A 21,951-nucleotide genomic window follows, 5' to 3' on the forward strand; every position below is an offset into this window, starting at 1 on the left:
AATTAAGGGAACATTAAAATCACATCAATCAGGTCTCGTAGGACTAAATATATTGAAGATCAAAGTCTTTACTGCACATTGTGTAATTCGTTGAGAACAAAATGACGTAACAAAGGTCAATGGAAGCCAAAACCACAAACCGATGAAGGCTGAAAAAAAAAAAATCTAAAATCAAAAGTAAACAATTGAAATCACAGGCTGTTCCAACTCGTTCCAAATGTCATCACGGTAACTCATAACATGACTCAATAGTGTGTATGGCCCCCACATGCCTGTATGCACTCCAGAAAATGTTTGGGCATGCTCCTGATGAGACGGCGGATGGTGTCCTGGGGGATTTCCTCCTAGACCTGGGAGCTCCTGCACAGTCTGTGATGCTACTTGACAGCGTCGGATGCACGATACAAATTCTCAATTGGATTCAGGCCTGGGGAATGTGAGGAACCCAGGGCCCACTGCACCAGCGTAATGTCTGAAGATGGGTCTGAGGATTTCATCCTGGTACCTAACAGCAGTCAGGGTACCGTTAGCTAGCACATGGAGGTCTGTGTGACCCTCCAAGAATATGCCGCCCTAGACCATCACAGAAACACCGCCAAACCAGTCATGCTGGATGATGTTGCAGGCAGCATAACGTTCACGACGGCGTCTCCAGATTCTTTCACATCTGTCACATGTGCCCAGTATGAACCTGCTCTCATCTGGTGGTACCAATGGTAGACCTGCCAATTCTGGTGTTCTCTGACGAATGCCAATCGAGATGCACAGGGCTGGGCTGTGAGCACAGGTCCCACTAGTGGATGTCAGGCCGTCATGCCCCCTCATGGAGTCTGTTTCTGACAGTTTGGTCAGAAACATGCACACCTACAGCCCGATGGAGTTCATTTGGTAGGGCTCTGTCAGTGCTCCTCTTGTTCCTCACTGCACAAAGGAGCAGATACCAGTCCTGCTGCTGGGTTGATGCCCTTCTACAGCCTTGTCCAGCTCTCCTCATGTAACAGCCCATCTCCTGGTATCTCCTCCAGAGACTGTACTGGGAGACACAGCAAACCTTCTTGCGATAGCACATATGGATGTGCCATCCTGGAGGAGCTGGACTACCTGTGCAACCTGAATGGGCTGCAGGTACCGCCTCGCGGTACCCGTAATGACAAGGACACCAGTAAAATACCAAACCAGAGAATAATCAGTCAGGAAGGATAAGGAGAGAACAATTAAATGTGGCCACCCCCTGTAAAACCATTCCCTTTTTGGAGGTTGAATTGCTGTTGCCTCTCCAGTCACTAGTCACTTTCATTTGCACTAAAACAGGGGACATTGATTCACAATCATTTATGCTTCCTAACTGGACAGATTGATATTCCTGAAGTTCAAGGTTAACTGACTTGGTGTTATACTGTGATGATTATGTGTTCCCTTAATTCTTTTGAGCAGTATGTGTATATACACTGAACAAAATTATTGTTAAAAAATCTTTCTAAATCTGTGTTAGTGAGCAATTATCCTTTGCTGAGATAACTGGCTTATGGTAGAAAAATGAACATTCAATCCACGGACAACAGCTCTGGTGGACATTCCTGCAGTCAGCATGCCAATTGCACGCTCCCTCAAAACTTGCGACATCTGTGGCATTGTGCTGGGTGATGGAACTGCACATTTTAGAGTGGCCTTTTATTGTGGCCAGCCTAAGGCACACCTGTGCAATAATTATGCTGTCTGATCAGCATCTTGATATGCCACACCTGTGAGGTGGATGGATTATCTCGGCAAAGGAGAAGTGCTCACTACCACAGCTTTAGTCAGATTTGTGAACAATATTTGAGAGAAATAGGCATTTTGTGTACATAGATCTTTGAGTTCAGCTCATGATAAATGGGGGCAAAAACAAGTGTTGCAGAACAGAACAGAAGCGTTTAAATTTACAGTGGTCTCTTAATTTTAACCCTTCTGTTCCTCACTCAAAACCTTCATTTTCAACTTTTTTGGAAAGGAACGAAAAAGGTGCAGTGGTCTCTTAATTTTTTACGGAGCTGTATATATAAAAAAAAGTAGCCGCACATTTCCTTTTCAGTCAATACCTATCCAGTATCAGTATAAGGAAAATTGTGTAAACCAAAATGTGTGCGTCCCAAATGGCATCCTTTTCTGCATAATGAATATCAGTACATTTGACCAGAGCTCTGTGGGCCAAGTAGGTCGCAAGTGGCATGCAAGTAAGACTGATTTTTGGGACAGAACCGATAGGAGGTAACAGGAAGAATAACATGAGCTGCACTGGGCTCAGCCCTCCATTGTTCATGTCTACATAGACGTCTTCCTCCTACTCCCGACGCAATCTGTAGCGGATCTTCACGTCTGTGGCTGGGAGTAGGATGCCCAGGCCAGCACGGCTGGGGTCCTGGGTGCATGCTGTCTGCCCCTCCACCACCTCCATATCAAAGTAAAGAAGTAACAGCGACAGGAACTGCTTTATCTCATTCATGGCAAAGTATCTTCCTGGGCATTTTGTGGAGCCAGAGCCGAATGGCATCCGGTAGTATTTCAGCCTTTGCCCGTCCTTATAGAAGTCTGTTTTTTCCTTTCCATCTTCAATGTATCGGTCAAACTTGTAAACCTGTTGAATGGGGGGATAAATACGGATGTAAGGATTTTATCTTCCCCTAATTTCTCTTTCATAGTAAATTATCTTACTTCCTGTTCATTGTATTTTCCCCGAAAACTTCTCAGTCACAGATCATGGCAAGGTTAGCACACATCACATCCTGATTACATTAGCATGCATGTTGTAACCTTCTCAAGGCCAGTGGGTGGATTCAATCACTCACAGTCCATACATGCACTTCATTAATCTAACCTGGGGACAAACACACACACACACACACACACACACACACAGCAGGTAGTGTGGGAGGTGGAGGGAGAAAGAACAGCAGAACAACCAAACCCCCAGACTAAACTGGACACAGTTAAGGCGAGAGAAGAAAGCCCGGAGCCCTTCTAGAACGCCCACAGAATCTGAAAGAGCAGTGTTCTTTACCTCTGGGTTCTCGTAGATCTCAGGGTCCATGTGCATGCTCTGGGGATACAGGGAGATGATATCTCCTTTCCTGACTTTGATGGAGCGCTCTCTCTCCAGCCGCAAGCTGAAATCCTCTTGGGCCACACGGATGTTCATGGAAGCTGAAGACAGCCGCAGACTCTCGTTGATGGAGCTCTCTGTGAAAAGAATGCAGGCCAGTGACTACTCAACTGTGTCGCCACGTTCCCATTTCATATTTGACTGAGGTTCATAAGTCTGTGGTTAAAAGTGGCACTCTACAAATGGAAAGGAATAACATATAGAAAGCATCCTCCTAGAAGACTCTGTAGTAACCACTGTTGCCAAAGTTGACTCATTACATACCCACGAAGAAGGAAAGGTTTGTATGACGTGATGGTTTGTTACACTATTTAGCAATAGGAACTGCTCTTACAAAATCTCTACAGCGTGAGCTTAATCATTAGCCCACACATACTGTACGTAGCAGTCTACACAAAACCACAAATTCTTAATAACCCTAGGAAAATCCCTGTGGGGAATTGAAAGACGAATAGAAAACGTAGAAAGGAAATGATTCAACACTCTCGTCATTTATAAGAACAAACAGATGTGAAACAGATATTCTACCGTCTTCCCCTGAGGAGATGAAACAGTCCATAGTGTGTGTGTGTGTGTGTGTGTGTGTGTGTGTAGGGGGGTGCCAGCCTACACCAGTGGCATTTGTCCCTGAGCAAGCAGTTGTCAGAAGGGATGAGGCTATAACCAGCACAGCGGCGTTGGCAGCGTGATCTAACGTGACAGGGCTGGAGGGATCCGTTTGGAGTGGCTTCATTACTACAATCATAGACCCTGGTCTGTTGAGGACTGGGGACAGGAGGATTTGCCCTGAATCATACACAATGAGCCACACAGAGCACCTGCCACCGTGCTACAGGGTTTGTGATAAAAATTTACAATATGGCCATTAAGCAGACGCTTCGTTGCAACTTACTTATACAGCATAACTCTTAAGCTAGATGGTGCACCACACAACCCAGTCGGTACACTTTACACAATGAACTAGCTAGCAGCAAAGTTAATGCTATCAAATTAATAAATATTATATATAAAATATACACACAACAGTGGGGGGAGGTGGGCATTGTGGAATAATTGAGATATAATTTATATTTTGGAGTTTGGAGAAAATGGCCACAAACTTCACTGTCCTAGCTTCAAGGATGATCTTGTTCCAAAACTGGGGTGCCGGAGGAGAAAACCTCTGAGTGGACTTAGCAAGAGCTTCCACCCTGTAGGGGTGGGATGGTCAAGAGGTCAGAGGTGGCAGAACAAAGAGCTTGGGTCAGGATGTGGTTAGGGTTGTCGCTCCATAGGCAAGCACCATGGTAAGGTGGATGCAAGTTTCTACTGGAAATCTGGTTTGTGGAGATTAAGCTTTGAGGGCCAACATAAGAAAAGAGATGTTGAGCTTCACAGGGGGTGGGGGTTCATAAAAATAGGTCAGAGTAATGGAATTAAATCATGTACAGACGGGTGACAAAAGGAAAATCAAACAAAAAGTATATCAATAAGGTGCTGGGTCACCATGAGCTGCCTTGGCATAGATGTTACCAGTCTCTGGTGTTTTGATGATGGTAGTGGACAGTACTGTCTAACAAATAGGTCCAAAATCTCCCATAGGTGTTTGGGTTGAGATCTGGTAACTGCGAATACCATAGGTAATGATTCATATAATTTTCAGTCATCAAAACATTCAGTGACCCCTTGTGCTCTGTGGATGGGGACATCGTCAGATTGGAAGAAACCCAATAATGAACCCTATTTCAAAGTCTTGTAGATCCTTTACACTTCCCAACTTGATACAATATCTAGGTCAACTGGGCTTGCTCAGCATATTTATACATACCACAGAGCATGACAGAATGTTAATTACTTAGTTGTATCATGCAGTACACCTGTATGGAAGCATTTGCATGTGTTATGTTCCTCCACTCATTTATTTAGGTGTGTGTGTGTGTGCGCGCATACAAAGTATTGGAAGGCATTCTCAAAGCCACACTATCACTGACTAAACTGAACCTTGTCACTGCTTGGGTCTGAGCCATTTAAAAGAATCAGAGAGAAAACAAAACTTGCTGAGGGAAATTTCGCAATGTATTATGGCAGCCATGTTGTTTGTTTTAGTTCAAGGTGATGAGGACTAACAGTAAAACACCACAATGCTTATCTAATCACACAATCCAAACAATCCTACCCAAATACAGAAGGCGGTCCAGCTGTTCTCGGGTCAAGAAAATATCTTTGTTGAGGTCTGCCTCTATTCCTGAAACCCGCAGGACACTGTGGATCTCCTCACGCACCACTGCAAGAGCCTCGGGGTGGATCACCAGGTAATACATGGCCCAGAAGGTAGCTGGGACTGTGTTGCCTACAGACGCCCATAGTATTGCAAAATGATGAGCTGGAACAGGTGGACAAAAACACATGAATTAGAGCAGTGTAACAACAGATGTTTGGAATGTCTGATCTCAGTAAAGTTATGGTTTGGATGTACAAATTCACTCAAAAAGGAAAAGGCCTCTTCATGTCAATACTTGTATAACTGTGTAGTTACATGGACAAATTAGGGTAAAGTGTTACCAGAATAGGATGGAAATGTATAAATAAGGCCAGCTGCCATATTATATTGTTTACCGGCTTTATCGATGTCTCCCAAGCAGTCATACTGTTCAAAGAGTGCAGCTCGTTCCTTTATGAACCCAGAGGTGTTGGACCAGCTAGACATTTTTTTGGGGTGGAAGTAGTTGATCAGTTTATCCCGGATGGCCTTGGTTCCTCGCAGGAAAAAGATGGGAATCCTGGCGATGAGGAGGGGGAACATGTTGTCGAATTTGACTAAATCCTCTCGGAGGGTCACCATTCCACTGTGCCTGTTGGTGTGGGCAGGCTTGCCATACATGGTCAGGAAAGTGGCTTCAAACATGACCGAATTGCAAAACTGGTACATACTTTCAGTCCTCCACTGGCTCCCCCCACTCAAGTAATCTTGTTGGAACACAAGCATAAGATTTCCCATCATGCTCTCGGTCAAACGATCAAGGTTCTCACCCTGCAGAAGACGGAAAGACTTCTGAATGTGTTCGCACATTCCAGGGAACTTCCCACTCCTAACAGGGGGGTAGCCAAAAGTCATAGGGGCTACTTGGTCAGAAAACTCATGGAAGTCCAGCTGTTTACCATGTTTGATGACGTATGGATAAAGCAACGGGTTCATTATAAACGTAATGTATTTACCTAAAGGGAAATATCAGGATGAGATTACATTTCAGTGGACCCAAAGCACATTGTTAATTTGAGACACACTGTGAGACAGCCTCACCACTATACATTACCCACCAGCAATCAGCACAGTAAATACATCCCCATGCTTCTTCTTATATGATGCAAGAAATCCATGTGCATTCTTTGCAAACTCCAAAGCTTTCCCAAGGAATGGAATCCAGCCCTTTATTAGGGGAGGCTCCCCATCTCTCCTAAATAAAAATGATACATATTTCTTATTTTACATTAGGCAATATTGGATAGAAATAGATGCATAAGTATACCGCACAGATAAAGCAGGATTCAAACCTGTGCCACCGCAGCACATGTTCGTCAGAGGCAATGGCTTAGTCTGATGGACCACCCAGTTGCACATAGACAAAATGTACTGAACTGTGATGGTGACCTTATCCTACAATTTATACAGGTACAGTATTGTTATTTTTATCTCTATTCTTCAGCAAACAGGTTACCATTTACACAAAGTGATCAACTCCCTTTCTTGATAATTGTTTCCAACATAACATTCACAAGACAACAGGAAAACAGAAGCATTCCAGTCCATATCATAGTGTATCTGACTGTACAGTCTCACATACTGTCCCCTGCAGGATATAAAAGCTCAATACTGTAACACAAACAATTTGTACTGTTATTCAACCAAAAGCTAGACTTTCAATAAACAACATGTCCCAAAGGGGTGGAGCATGATAGGGCTACAACATTAACAGAAGAATGTTTATTCTACATCAGACACTATCATGCTCTTGAGCAGCACATAAAAATGCATTCTTGGACTTCCATTAATAGCAACAATTTGAAAACACTTTGGATGTGTAATAACGTTGGTTTTATGTGCCTAATGTGTTAGAATCATTATTATACTGTACGATAGCAACTTCTCACAGTCCTTTGACAGCCGTTCACAGTCTGTAGAGTCATAACAATGAGGAAAAAGAAAGCATATTGCATTCCTTTTCTATATATTGTAGAACATGACATTTCCTTTGTCCCTCAGGTTAGGAGGGATTTAGTGAAAGTTTCCTCTCTCCGGGCAGAGTTGCTATATTACTGGAGTCAGCCAGCAGGTCCTGAGGAATTAGTGGGTACTCCCCGGACCCTGGCAGCAAATGCCGCCCGGCTGTCAGAAGCCCACTCCTGGCTGACAGACAACATGACCATCCGAAACTCACGGCCACCACCACAAACATTTGATTGACTGTGACGGACCTAGTAACCACAGCACCCACGGAGAAGAACAGAGCACTGGCCACACCAGCATTAAAGCTTTTAACTCCTAGTATTAACACAAATCCAAAGGGCGCTAATATAGAGGCAAAATAACACGTTACTAACCATACAACACCATTTCCAAAAAAGTTGGGATGCTGCGAAAAATGTAAATAAAAACAGAATGCAATGATGTGCAAATCATTTAATCCCTGTATTTAATTTGAAAATGGTACAAAGACAGCATATAAAATGTTACTGTTTATAATATAATGTTATCTGCCCATTTTTTATCTTATACCAGCAACACATTTCAAAAAAGTTGGGACAGGGGCATGTTTACCAGTGTTGCATCACCTCTTATTTTAACAATACTTTGTGTTTGGGAAATGAGGAAACCAGCTGTTGTAGTTTTAAAAGTGAAAGGTTTCCCATTCTTGCTTGATGTAGGATATCAGCTGCTCAACAGTTCGTGGTGTCCTTTGTCGTAATTTTCATTTCATAATGCGCCAAATGTTTTCAATGAGTGACAGGTCCGGACTGCAGGCAGGCCAGTCTAGTACCCGGACTCTTTTACTACAGAGCCATGCAGTTCTAATACGTGCAGAAGGTGGTTTGGCATTGTCTTGCTGAAATAAGCAAGGCAATCATTGAAAAAGACATTGTCTGGATGGCAGTATATGTTGCTCTGGCCTTGTCCCTTGCGTACAGCGATTTCTCAAAATTCTCGGAATCTTTTAATGATAGTATGTACTAGGGGTGTAACGATCCATCTACTACATCGATGTATCGATTTATATTCCTATGATCCAACTACATCGATCTGTGCTTAGCAAGTTGGCCTTCCGGGCGATATATATTTTCTTAGCACTTTTAATGATAAAGGCGATAAACGTTACTCGATTCAGTCTGCCTATCCGTGACGTCATCACGCCGGGCCAGCAGCAGCGCAAAGACAACAAAACCATAGACATAATAAAGAGTAGACGCCGCATTGGCTGCTGGGGCGCGAGAAATACGGCCGCCATGTTTGACCGGTCATACTCCTATTTGCGTAGCAGCAGAAGCAACGATGCCAGAGCACTATGGAGCATACTCCTGCTCATATCGGCGGACCATCGAAAGCAGGGCTCGGCGGATTACTTTTCACAAGTAAGATTTAACATTACCGTATTATTGGTTGTATTTTGTGACTAGAATATTACCAGAGAGTTGAGAAGGAGCAAGGATCTTTGATATTACTGTACTGAAATCGTATCCAGCTAGCTAGCCTATGTTTACTGCACCAGCCGGTGTTCACCCAGCGAACTGAGACCTGATAAGTCATATTCTATAACACTGACTCAAGAATGCTATTGTAGAAATAAAGCAAATATTACTGGTATAACATTGGCCAGCTAATTATATATTCATATAAATAAAAGAACTGCCACCTTGAACTATAAAACTATAAATCCTTGAACTGCCACCTTAACGTGGTGGAGGGGTTTGAGTACCCGAGTGACCCTAGGAGCTATGTTGTCTGGGGCTATATGCCCCTGGTAGGGTCTCCCAAGGCAAACAGGTCCTAGGCGACGGGTCAGACTAAGAGCGGTTCAAAAACCCCTTAATGATGAAAAATATTTTATGCCCTGTGACGTCGCCCGGCATGGCGCAGCCGGGGCCCCACCCTGGAGCCAGGCCCGGGGTTGGGGCTCGTCCGCGAGCGCCTGGTGGCCGGGCCTTTCCCCATGGGGCCCGGCCGGGCCCAGCCCGAACGATCAACATGGGGCCGCCCTCCCGTGGGCTCACCACCCACAGGAGGGACCATAAGGGGCCGGTGCAGAGAGGATCGGGCGGCAGTCGAAGGCGGGGGCCTAGACAACCCGATCCCTGGACACGGAAACTAGCTCTAGGGACGTGGAACGTCACCTCGCTGGCGGGGAAGGAGCCTGAGATCGTGTGTGAGGTTGAGAGGTTCCGACTAGAGGTAGTCGGGATCACCTCTACGCACGGCTTGGGCTCCGGAACCACACTCCTTGAGAGAGGATGGACTCTTCACCACTCTGGAGTTGCCCATGGTGAGAGGCGGCGGGCTGGTGTGGGTTTGCTTATAGCTCCCCAGCTCTGCCGCCATGTGTTGGAGTTTACCCCGGTGAACGAGAGGGTCGTTTACCTGCGCCTACGGGTCGGGGATAGGTCTCTCACTGTTGTTTGTGCCTACGGGCCGAACGGCAGTGCAGAGTACCCGACCTTCTTGGAGTCTCTGGGAGGGGTGCTGGAAAGTGCTCCAACTGGGGACTCTATCGTTCTACTGGGGGACTTCAACGCCCACGTGGGCAACGACAGTGACACCTGGAGGGGCGTGATTGGGAGGAACGGCCCCCCTGATCTGAACCCGAGCGGTGTTCAGTTCTTGGACTTCTGTGCTAGTCACAGTTTGTCCATAACTAACACCATGTTCAAGCATAAGGGTGTCCATCAGTGCACGTGGCACCAAGACACCCTAGGCCGCAGGTCGATGATCTACTTTGTTGTCGTTTCATCTGACCTGCGGCCGTATGTCTTGGACACTCGGGTGAAGAGAGGGGCGGAGCTGTCAACTGATCACCACCTGGTTGTGAGTTGGATCCGATGGCGGGGGAGGAAGCTGGACAGACTCGGCAGGCCCAAGCGTACTGTAAGGGTCTGCTGGGAACGTCTGGCAGAGTCTCCTGTCAGAGAGATCTTTAACTCCCACCTCCGGCAGAGCTTCGACTGGATCCCGAGGGAGGCTGGAGATATTGAGTCCGAGTGGACCATGTTCTCCACCGCCATTGTTGAAGTGGCCGCTCGGAGCTGTGGCCGTAAGGTCTCCGGTGCCTGTCGAGGCGGCAATCCCCGAACCCGGTGGTGGACACTAGAAGTAAGGGATGCCGTCAAGCTGAAGAAGGAGTCCTATCAGGCCTGGTTGGCTTGTGGGACTCCTGAGGCAGCTGACAGGTACCGACAGGCCAAGCGGACTGCAGCCCGGGTGGTTGTGGAGGCAAAAACTCGGGCCTGGGAGGAGTTCGCTGAGGCCATGGAGAAGGACTATCGGCTGGCCTCGAAGAGATTCTGGCAAACCATCCAGCGCCTCAGGAGAGGGAAACAGTGCCTTACCAACGCTGTTTACAGTAGAGGTGGACAGCTGTTGACCTCAACTGGGGATGTCGTCGGGCGGTGGAAGGAGTACTTCGAGGATCTCCTCAATCCCGCCGTCAAGTCTTCCATTGAGGAAGCAGAGGAGGAGGGCTCAGAGGTGGACTCGTCCATCACCCGGGCTGAAGTCACAGAGGTGGTTAAGAAACTCCTCGGTGGCAAGGCACCGGGGGTGGATGAGATCCGCCCTGAGTACCTCAAGTCTCTGGATGTTTGTCACCGGTTCTGTTCGTAATTTTTATGGACAGAATTTCTAGGCGCAGCCAGGGGCCGGAGGGTGTCAGGTTTGGGGACCACACGATTTCGTCTCTGCTCTTTGCGGATGATGTTGTCGTGTTGGCCCCTTCAAGCCAGGACCTTCAGCATGCACTTGGACGGTTTGCAGCCGAGTGTGAAGCGGTGGGGATGAAAATCAGTACCTCCAAATCCGAGGCCATGGTCCTCAGTCGGAAAAGGGTGGCTTGCCCACTTCAGGTTGGTGGAGAGTGCCTGCCTCAAGTGGAGGAGTTTAAGTATCTAGGGGTCCTGTTCACGAGTGAGGGAAGGAAGGAACGGGAGATTGACAGACGGATCGGTGCAGCTTCTGCAGTAATGCGGTTGATGTATCGGTCTGTCGTGGTGAAGAAAGAGCTGAGCCGCAAGGCAAAGCTCTCGATTTACCGGTCAATCTACGTTCCTACTCTCACCTATGGTCATGAGCTTTGGGTCATGACCGAAAGGACAAGATCCCGGATACAGGCGGCCGAAATGAGCTTTCTCCGTAGGGTGGCTGGGCGATCCCTTAGAGATAGGGTGAGAAGCTTGGTCACCCGGGAGGAGCTCAGAGTAGACCCGCTGCTCCTCCACATCGAGAGGAGTCAGCTGAGGTGGCTTGGGCATCTGTTTCGGATGCCTCCGGAACGCCTTCCTGGGAATGTGTTCCGGTCCCGTCCCACCGGGAGGAGACCCCGGGGAAGACCTAGGACACGCTGGAGGGACTATGTCTCCCGGCTGGCCTGGGAACGCCTCGGTGTCCCCCCGGAAGAGCTGGAGGAAGTGTCTGGGGAGAGGGAAGTCTGGGCATCCCTGCTTAGACTGCTGCCCCCGCGACCCGGCCCCGGATAAGCGGAAGAAGATGGTATGGTATAAATAAAAGACGGTATTATCATTGTTGTGCAGTACTAGCTTAGCTAGTAACTTAGTATTTTGGTGGTAGCTTCACTATTTTCAGAATCAAGTAACTTTTTTCAGTAGTAGTAACTCCTTTATTTACCAAGTAGCTTGGCCACACAAGCGTCTTTTCTTGTCATGTGAAATTAGCACAACTTAAAGTAGCTTCCTATGTAATGAACTAGCCTACTGCTGTGTTTGTGTAACTTTTTTTTTATATATATATATTTTTTTGTGTTTTGTGTTACTTAGCTTGCTACATTTGACTGGGTGGTAGCTTTTGTGTAGTGAAGCTTTATTCATGACAGAGTAACTAATAGCTTAGCTCTCTGCAATTTCCAAGTAACTTGCCCAACACTGTGTATTATTCACGTGTAATTCACCCTAACACAAGTAAGTTACCTCTCATGTCTCATACCCACCCCACTTAAAATAAAGGCAACAGAAAATCTGATAGTAGAATGGTTTTCAAACAAGCTTATTATTTAGTTCAGCGGTATGTGCTCACCTACAGGTTCAGCCAAGATCACTTGGAGCTCCTATTTAATTCAATCAGAGCGTCGGGTAGGGTTGGTGTTCTTTTAATTACAATTTTGAAAATATACCTAATGAATATCTTTATGTCTTGTGAGTAATGTATGTATTGTGTGCCTGTTTTCCATATAAGGAGGCTGGAATAACAATCCATCGGCACTTCCAGGCCATCTTCCGCCGCCTGATGGTTCGGTGTGGTGTCTCACCTGTGTAAAGCACTATATAAATTATAATGTATTTTTTTTAATTATTATTTTAATAAGGTGCTAAATGCTGCAGAGAGGGTGATCCGCCAAGCTTCACCAATGCCAGCTCCTAAGGTGTCGACAGTCACAGACATCGTCCGGGAGGAGATTGGAACGGAGGATGTTTTTCTGCTTGGGGAACACATTGAGGAGACTCAGTTTGGCATCGACAACCATCATTCTGACTTGTTGTCATTGGTTGTGTCTGTGTTTCTCAAAATAAGGCTGCACCACATTACCAAACTCACCTCTCTTGAACTGCAGAAAGGGAGCACGAGGAAGAACTGTCCTCTATCAGGGGTTTTAGAGCGTGTGCATGTGTGTGGTTCCACGACAATTCAAGACTTTAATCCTAAATTCCAGCATCCCAAAACTAATTCTAAGCTTTATCTGTACTTTAACCTTACTCATCACACATAGTATCTTTATGTCATATCTGTCATCATTCTGACAAGATTAACACTGAATCTGAAAGCAATGGCTTAAAACTGCCTGAAAACAGTGGTCTGTCACATTTTATGTGAATACTGCTGTAAGTGTTGTTGGGTCTGTAAATACCTCGGTTTGTTTGTGTTTCATGAACTCTAGCCTCATGGTGTGTGTCTCCAGGAATCCAAATGTTGGTCTCCTTTACCTTACACTAAGTTTGTGAGCTTGTGTATAATGAAGTTTATCTTTACATTATGTCCTTGTTATTGTCTTAGCCCTGATTCCTTTCCCTCTGGGGTCTGAAAAGCACTTGTAACTGTGTTTTGAAAATTGCTACATTAATTAAGTTTGCAGACTTTTCAAGGGAGTTTCAACAAAGTAAATGTGTAGTTTAAATAAAAACAGTCACTTTTCATTTCATCCTGCTATTTTAGACTGGGACCCATGTGAGTATGTTGGGATGGGGGCTGTGAAATGAGAGAGAGAAATATACATTTCTGACTTTACTGCCACTATTTACACATTAGGTGTTTCAATCAGAATGATAGTCAAACTGGAAATGTTCCTGTTTTTCTCCCTTTTTGGGGATTATGTTCACAGTTTTGATAAATATAAAACTATGAATATTAAAATACGTCGAACCATGTGTCCTGTATCATAGCTACATGTATGACCTTTGCAGCAAAAAAACCCGCGTGAAAATCAGTAAGGTATTCACTGAGGTATGATTAATTAAATGCGCTGACAGGTCGTTTCACCTGCCAAAACAGATTACATTGAGTGGAGCAGCTGACCGGTCCAAGATGGCGGTCCCACGGCTCGTCAGCGCCAGTAGACAGTAGAAGTCGATGCGGCGTCTATTCTTTATTATGTCTATGAACAAAACAGCATGGCAGATGGCAGAAGAAAAGCCGACGAGCGAGAGATTATCAAGCCACCATTGCGGTCCAGTGTGTGGAAAGTGTTGGTTGCACTTCATTTTGATATTAATACTGTATTTGTATTATTTCTATGTTGAAAAACAACAGCAAAAGTAGCAGGTAAACCTACTGTTAATTCAACCTGAAGAGATGTTGGTTGCACTTTATTTTTGATATTAGTACTGTATTTGTATTATTTCTATGTTGAAAAACAACAGCAAAGGTAGCAGGTAAACCTACTGTTAATTCAACCTGAAGAGATGTTGGTTGCACTTTATTTTTGATAGTAATATAGTAGTATTTTTATGTTGAAAAACAAAAGCACAAGTAGCAGGTAAACCTACTGTTGAAATGTTGGTTGCACTTACTGTACTTTTATTGAAAATTTATTGAATATTGAAAATGAGAGCAGAACATTTTAACTTCCTGTTAATTCAACCTAAAGTGTTGGTTGCACTTTATTCAAATAAAATGTGAATGCATTTGCCATTAATTGTTGTTTACTTGTTTGTTTATATCCATAATTAATTGATACCTGATTCCCTTACAAGAAACAACAGGAATCTAGGAAACTTCACCTGCACTGTCCAGTATCCAGGTATTTATTTCAGTCAAACGGGTTGAATTTTTGGCTGAAAAGATACTGAATCGATTTCAAGTCACTGAATCGTTTCGGATCGTATCGTTCTAAATGAACCATTATCGGCCTTGAATCGTATCGACAACCATGAATCGTCATACGAATCGAGGTTAAAATGAATCGTTACACCCCTAGTATGTACCGTAGATAATGAGATCCCGAAACTCTTTGCAATTTTACCTTGAGAAACATTTTTCTTAAATTGATGCACTATTTGCCCATACAGTCTTTCACAGAGAGGTGAACCCCTCCCCATCTCCACTTTTGACAGGCCCATCCTCTCTGAAATTATCTTTTAATACCCAATCATGTTACTGACCTGTTGCCAGTTAACTTAATTAGTTGTGAGATGCTCAACCAGGTTCTAGTTGACACTGTCCCAGCTTTTTTCAAACGTGTTGTGGGCATATATTTTTCAACATTTGTCTTTGTACTATTTTCTATTGAATATAGGGTTTAAATAATTTGCAAATCATTTCATTCTTTTTATATTTCAATTTTAAACAGCATCTCAACTTTTTTGGAAACTGTTGTACTTCACATCACAATATATAAATCAACAAATATACGCACCTAAAATATTTCAGTTAAAGTAAAACACGAAGCTGCTACAGCTCAGCAAGCTATACTGAACAAAGAAATGTTCCCACAGAACCCAACCCTTCAGGGCCTGGACCCAACTCAAATAGCTTAAAAACCTCAATCTTAAATGAAGACAGATGAAATAAGTAAAAAGAAGGCAACATGATATTCCTGCAAAGCAATGTCATTGCTCATCGATTCCAGGAAATCATAGGGTTTTTTTTGGGGGGGGGGGTCATAATAAGTGTTAGCTATGCATGGGACATTTCAATAAAGGCTCCGTGAGTCATATCCTGTCAACTAATTCCCAAATCATGTTGATTACATACTCATATTTGGGTGACCAAAGCATAAATAGGTAAAAAAAAAAAAAAAAAAACAGTATCTATAAACTATTGTTATTATGTGTCTCGGTTCATCAGATGGACATTCACAGACATCTGGAAACACTGTACTGTTGGATTGTGATTTTTCAAACAGTTCTGTCTGTTTTTGTGTTGTTCCCTTTAATGTTCTAATCTCAGTTTTTATTTGTACTTTTTTCTTTTTCTTTTCCAAATCAACAACATTCGACCAGCTTTTGATTTAGAGTTGCAGCTCAAAGCTATTAGAAATGGAGGCAACAAAAATATGCTTCTGTCCCTAGGCCAAGGAATGTCTTGATCTATGGGCTATTAATAACTGTGGTGTCGGCGGGTATAGTACAAAATCATCCATGCATTAGGATTGGTCTAAAGAAATGCAGGGGCACTTTTGATCCTGTCAGCAACACTTAACACACATACACGCTGGGCCTTCAACACACATTACAGCCACCAACATGCACGTGCTCTCGCACACACATGCAATCCGCACTGGAAATGATTTACCCTAATCAAACACTAGGCAAAGAACATCCTGTCTCAATTGTTTAAGAACGATGGTCTGGAAGTGGTGTACTGTTATAATAACAGAGCAGATTCAGAACAATAAAGTATTATTGTATGAACAAAATGTTAAGCTTCAGGACATACATTTCGCAATCAGGGTTAATTTCACAAGTTGGAGTTTGAGCTGGTGAGACATGTCGTTATATAGGCTATAACCACAGGGTGCGTACACCAACGTACAGTAGCTTGCCCAGGGGGCTTCTATCCACATCCTCTCCTGCCTTATTCAGCTCACAGACACACAATGCCTGGCTCAACAGAACATGCTACTGATATACGTGAGACAACATTGTATGGTGGAGTACACAACAAATGGATTATGAGATAGAAAACACAAGATAAGCCAATTGTTAAAAGAGATGGTGACATTCAACTTCTGTAGTGTGAACTCGTTTTTGCAAACAACGTGCATCATATCTTATGTAAGGAAGATACCCTATCTGAAGCTGACATGGTGCAGTGCAGAGTAGTCTACCTTGCCTACCTAATGTGCAACAACAACCAAGCAATACTAATCCACGTGAGGTCAGTGCTAACGTAACACGTGTGTGCTCATATCCGTCCAAGGACAGGATTCTCTTCCTCCTGCTAGTGTGAGAGAGAAGACGGTCATGAGAGACTAGCTGCTATTTGTGAGCCCTCAAGCTGACAAGTCTCAGTCCAAGCTTGCTTGTTACACTTGTGCCCCCACCTAGTCCACACTGCTGCCTGCCTGCCAGCAACTTGTCAGAAGCAATCAGGGAGTCTGATAGTGTCTGCCAGCAGTGAGCACACTTGGATAGGATAGCATCCGAATAAAGGCCCCATGCGTCAATAACAATAAACAAACAGATGTTTACACTGCAGCAATGAGTGTTTATCAATTAGACCTGTCTAATCTTCCATTTCACATTCAATAAAAAAGGGAGAATGTAAAGAATGCTGAATCCCATTTACCTTAACGCAGGAGGACCTGTTCTAGCAAGTTGCAACCTATCCTTATGGTGCAATGAGAAAAGGGCAGACTTATGCAATCCAGATCATGATCCTCTTTCCTAAGATCATCTGCAGAAAGGTACTGCGCTAGGGATGATCTCGCTCCTTAGTAGATGTGTGTTTGAGTACCACTTCCAATCATTTTAAATGCTTCATATGATCTGGAGTGAGCTTATTAGGCCAAATGGAACAAATAGAATAGTCCCAAAAACTGTAAAACACCATCTGGCACTGCCAGATATCTAGACTCTAAAGCAAATGCTCAAGCATTAAAAAGATTTCAAACAATGTTTGAACCCGCCAAGTCGGATCCTCAGTGAGCAGTCCCCTGGGAGTTGGCCGGACCATTGCAGACAATTGAGACAGAAATGCTTTTAGTGCTCCCGTTTGTAGTTGACCTACTTCTCACACTGAACAGTGCTTGCATCCCAAATGGCCCTCTAGTCTCTATGTAGTGCACTACTTTTGACCAGAACCATTTAGGCCCAACTCAAAAGCAGGGCACAATCTATAGCGCCTTCAGAGAGTATCCAAACCCCTTCACTTTCTCCACACTGTGTTATAGACATAATGTATAATTTATTTATTTGTAAATCTAAAACAAAATCACAATGACAAGGTACCAATATTGCGTAAAACCAAAGAGAAAATATTGACTGAGCACGGAATGCCTCTATGTAAAGAAATAGTAAAAAAGAAATCAAAGCGTAATGTCAAACAATTAAGCGTAGTCTCTCAAGCCAGGTGGCTACTTCCAAAATCTTTGAATGGCTACTGTTAATGCAAGACTAATATCAGACTGCATCCACATTTGGCAATCGTCCACTTGGCATAAATAACGGGGATCAGCCAGCCAGCCAGCTGCACATCCTCTAATTTTAGGCTTTGCTTTTGCAAGATTCGATAGAAAAGAAACTCTTGCTGAACGAACGTAAACATATTTTCACTTAACCCGATAGAAGAGCAAAGTCCAATGGCATAGGCATCATGTATCACCTAAGTGCTATAGAGGAAAGGCAGAGCAGTGTCAGCAAAGACCGCATGTCTGTACCCAATTGTCCAGCACCATCCCCTATAACCAGAACTACTTTCTGATATGGATTTGCACTTTTTTTACATGGCTTATTGAATAAACCACATCCTGAAACATATTTGTCTTTAGTTCACAAAACAGGTTGTTTAGTAGCGCTACCAAGCTAGATATAGAGATCAGTCAGTCAAATTTACACTGCTCAAAAATATTAAAGGAACACTTAAATCACAGAACGGGTCTCAATGAACGAAATTTATTAAAGATCAAAATCATTACTCTACATTGTGTAACTCATTGAGAACAAAATGACGTAACAATGGTCAATTGAAGCGAAAACCACCAACCGATTGAGGGCTGGATTCAAAAATCGAAAATCAAAGTAAACAATTTAAATCACAGGCTGTTCCAACTTGTTCCAAGTTAAATCAAGGCAAATCATAATTTGACTCAGTACTGTGTATGGCCCCAACGTGCCTGCATGCACTCCAGAAAACATCTGGGCATGCTCCTGATGAGACAGCAGATGGTGTCCTTGGGTATCTTCCCCCAGACCTGGATCAGGGCATCAGTGAACTCCTGGACAGTCTGTGGCGCTACTTGGTGGTGTCAGATGCACCAATACATAACATCCCAGGGGTTCTCAATTAGATTCAGGTCAGGGGAACATGAGGCCAGTCAATGGCATCAATGCCTTCGTCATCCAGGAACTGCCTACACACTCTGGCCACATGAGGCCGGGCATTGTCATGCACCAGGAGGAACCCAGGGCCCACTGCATCAGCGTAAGGTATGACGATGGGTCTGATGATTTCATCCTGGTACCTAACAGCAGTCAGGATACTGTTGGCTAGTATGTTGAGGTCTGTGTGACCCTCCAAGGATATGCCTCCCCAGACCATCACTGCCCACGACCAAACTGGTCGTGCTCGATGATGTTGCAGGCACCATAACGTTCACCATGGCGTCCCCAGATTCTTTCATCTCTGTTACGTGCTTAGTATGAACCTGCTTTCATCTGAGAATGGGGCACCAATGGCGGACCTACCAATTCTGGTATTCCAATGCCAATCAAGCTGCACGGTGCTGGGCCGTGTCACACAGTTTGGTCAGAAACATGCACACCTGTAGCCCACAGGAGGTAATTTTGTAGGGCTCTGGCAGTGCTCCCCCTGTTCCTTCTTGCACAAAGGAGCAGATACCAGTCCTGCTACTGGGTTGATGCCCTTCTATGGCCCTGTCCAGCTGTCCTCATTACCCCAGTTTCATCAAACATCTAAAAAAGTATAAATTGCATCCATTTGGTTCCCTTATATTTTATTTGCCTAAACCTAATCATGCACATACCTTTTTCCCCCAACATTTACATGTTTGTGTCCGCAAGTAGACAATGTTCTTAGGGGGGGCTAGTTACTCCATCTTACCCTATATCTAATCAATGTAATTCTCAGATATACATAATTAAAACATTCATATTTTTCTGGTGTTTCATCAATTCTGTTTTGTGCTTTTGGGAGCAGGAGAGAAATATGTCAATTAAATCAAATTTATTTTATAAAGCACTTTTTACATCAGCAGTTGTCAAGTGCTTTTACACAACACCCCAGCCTGAGGGGTTTTGACCTGGACTCTGGTAGACGTGTGTATTTGCGAGTGAGTAAGAGGAACAGAGAGAGACTAGCTACCTGGCCAGTACAGATTTCCTCAATGATTACAAGAACCTTTACACAACATTTTACAAACTGTTCAGTTTAAACAAACTACAAACATGTTCAGGACAAGTCCGCTATGGGTAAATACGCTAAGCAGCTCTGAAACAGCAGTAAACGTTAATTTGTTGCATTACTGTGATATTTTGGACGTAGTCATTGTCGAAACACTACAGTGTAGCTTACACAATTACCCTCTAAAAAGTGTGCAGTAAAAAAACGACCGTAGTCTTTGCACCATGAATTGTCTCACATTGTGTTATAGGCTATCGGTACATGCAACCTACTGGTTGTAAAACTTCACAATGTAACAACATGAAGTACTGTAGACGCGCTTATACAGCGACGTTCAGTAGTAAACATATATATGCTACATTTTCGTGCACATGGGAATCGAACCCAGAATAGTACGTTTCAAGCGCCAAGCTCTTACAGTGAGACTAGGGACCAAATCCAGAAATTCGATTTCTATGTAGCATCTGCCTGCCAGCATGCTATACTACATCCGATAAGTAGGCTACGGTAATTTCGTTGATAATTTTACAAATCTTTAGCCAAAGCAGGCTCAAATTGTACAATATATCCTGTGTTGAGACTGTGAAACAGTGCTTTATCCGGGACGGTCCAATTCGCCTACTTGAATTACTTAAATTCCTTGTTTGCAAGAACCAACAAACTTCACACAAACAACATCAACTGAATTCAGCCACTTGCCTTGTTCTTCTGAACCGCATGCTGAGTAAGTAGAGCGCCAAAAAGCCTAGAAACAATGGTAAAATAAACTCCAACATTTCCTTTGTAGATTATCAGAAGTTCCACAATGGAGAAATATTTGGAAAATGGTATATCAATAGCTGTAGGGTAAGTCCAAGTCAACCACTCTCAAACAAGCAGAAACGTCTTTGGTCACATGACTATATAGCTAATCCAATTTTGTTATCTTTAGTTAGTCACTTGTAAATTAATAACATTGAGAAATGAATGTGTTGCGTATGTCTGTGATACAGTCAACATAACACAAACGGGAGTTTGTTGAGCGAATGCATGGTTGGGGTCAGAATACAATTATAATAATTTGTAATTACAGAAACTTTACCCAAAACGAGATGACATTTTAAAAAACTATAATAGTAAACCTTTATAACAATAACAAAGAATACTTAGGAGCGGATTAACATAAAGTAAATATATTTTTTACTGAATCTATGGTTACTTTCTCAAACGTTATTGGCCCCACCTCACCTCCGAAAAAAAGCCATGCCTCTACCCCAACTTTGCGATTTCTACGGGAATCCCAAACCCCCTCCCTTAACTTGCTAAGTCTTCAACTACGAATTACATTTTCCACTTCCAAGACATAAACATTACCTACATAAAATGAGAAAATAAACCTATACAAGTTAACATTTAACTTTTTGATGTGTCAAGTCTGGAAATCAGAAAAACAAATGCACAAGGAATGCCTGTCCATTGTTTTGTGTGAAATTTCACTAGCTTGGTGTCTTATGGGATTCCAGTTAACTAGTGTAGTCTGCATCACTGGAAGATGTCATTGGAGTCTAATGAGCCTTCATTATGTCCTCTACTCCAACCTTGGAAGGGCAATTGTGGAGTAGAGGAAGTAGGCATACATTTGGGATTTAGCAGTCAACTTCCAAAAATGGGCAAGGGGTCAATAAACCTATCCACTTGATACACACTTGTGTCCCCAATTTAAATAGTAAAACTAACATAAAATTCGAAGTGTCCCATTCCTCCAAAATGTATTGGTCAAACATTTTATCCATTTCATTTGTTACATGAATAAGTATAAATTCCCTATTCATTCCTCTATGTTAAATTGTGTAACTCATAAATTATGTTATGCCTTATGGGATACTACTTTGGTCATGGAGGCCGTATCGTTGCCCTATCACTTGAAGGGGTCCCTGTAAAGTGTCTAATTAGCCACTAATCCTAGAGATCTGTACATATAGCGGAGGCAATCATTAACACTCAAGTGGAGGGCAAAGGGAAGCTCTTACAAAAGTTTAATTTGCTGCCACACAATTGTCAATGC

The 21,951-nt window shown here is 43.6% G+C and overlaps 1 protein-coding gene across 1 annotated transcript; it reads right to left on the minus strand.

The window, feature by feature from the left end:
* Positions 1–1,975: 1,975 nt before the first annotated feature.
* Positions 1,976–20,795, minus strand: LOC105009441 (cytochrome P450 7B1). Its single transcript, XM_013132119.4, has 6 exons — positions 20,607–20,795; positions 6,437–6,573; positions 5,735–6,334; positions 5,295–5,501; positions 3,038–3,216; positions 1,976–2,614 (listed from the first exon to the last, which is right to left on the minus strand). The coding sequence occupies exons 1-6, from the start codon at positions 20,681–20,683 to the stop codon at positions 2,321–2,323; spliced, it is 1,494 nt and encodes a 497-aa protein (XP_012987573.2). The 5' UTR covers positions 20,684–20,795; the 3' UTR covers positions 1,976–2,320.
* Between the last annotated feature and the right edge of the window lie 1,156 nt (positions 20,796–21,951).

This window comes from Esox lucius, chromosome 3 (assembly GCF_011004845.1).
Source record: "Esox lucius isolate fEsoLuc1 chromosome 3, fEsoLuc1.pri, whole genome shotgun sequence".
NCBI classification, from domain to species: Eukaryota; Metazoa; Chordata; class Actinopteri; order Esociformes; family Esocidae; genus Esox; species Esox lucius.

Bases quoted from the DNA above. Each gene is read 5' to 3' on its own strand.
- LOC105009441 (XM_013132119.4), bottom strand. From the start codon at position 20,683: ATGTTGGAGTTTATTTTACCATTGTTTCTAGGCTTTTTGGCGCTCTAC. The intron at 6,335-6,436 runs GTGGGTAATGTA...ATTTCCCTTTAG, and splicing joins ATTTACTGTGCTGATTGCTG to GTAAATACATTACGTTTATA. The intron at 3,217-5,294 runs GTAGGATTGTTT...TTCTTTTCACAG, and splicing joins GGACCGCCTTCTGTATTTGG to AGAGCTCCATCAACGAGAGT.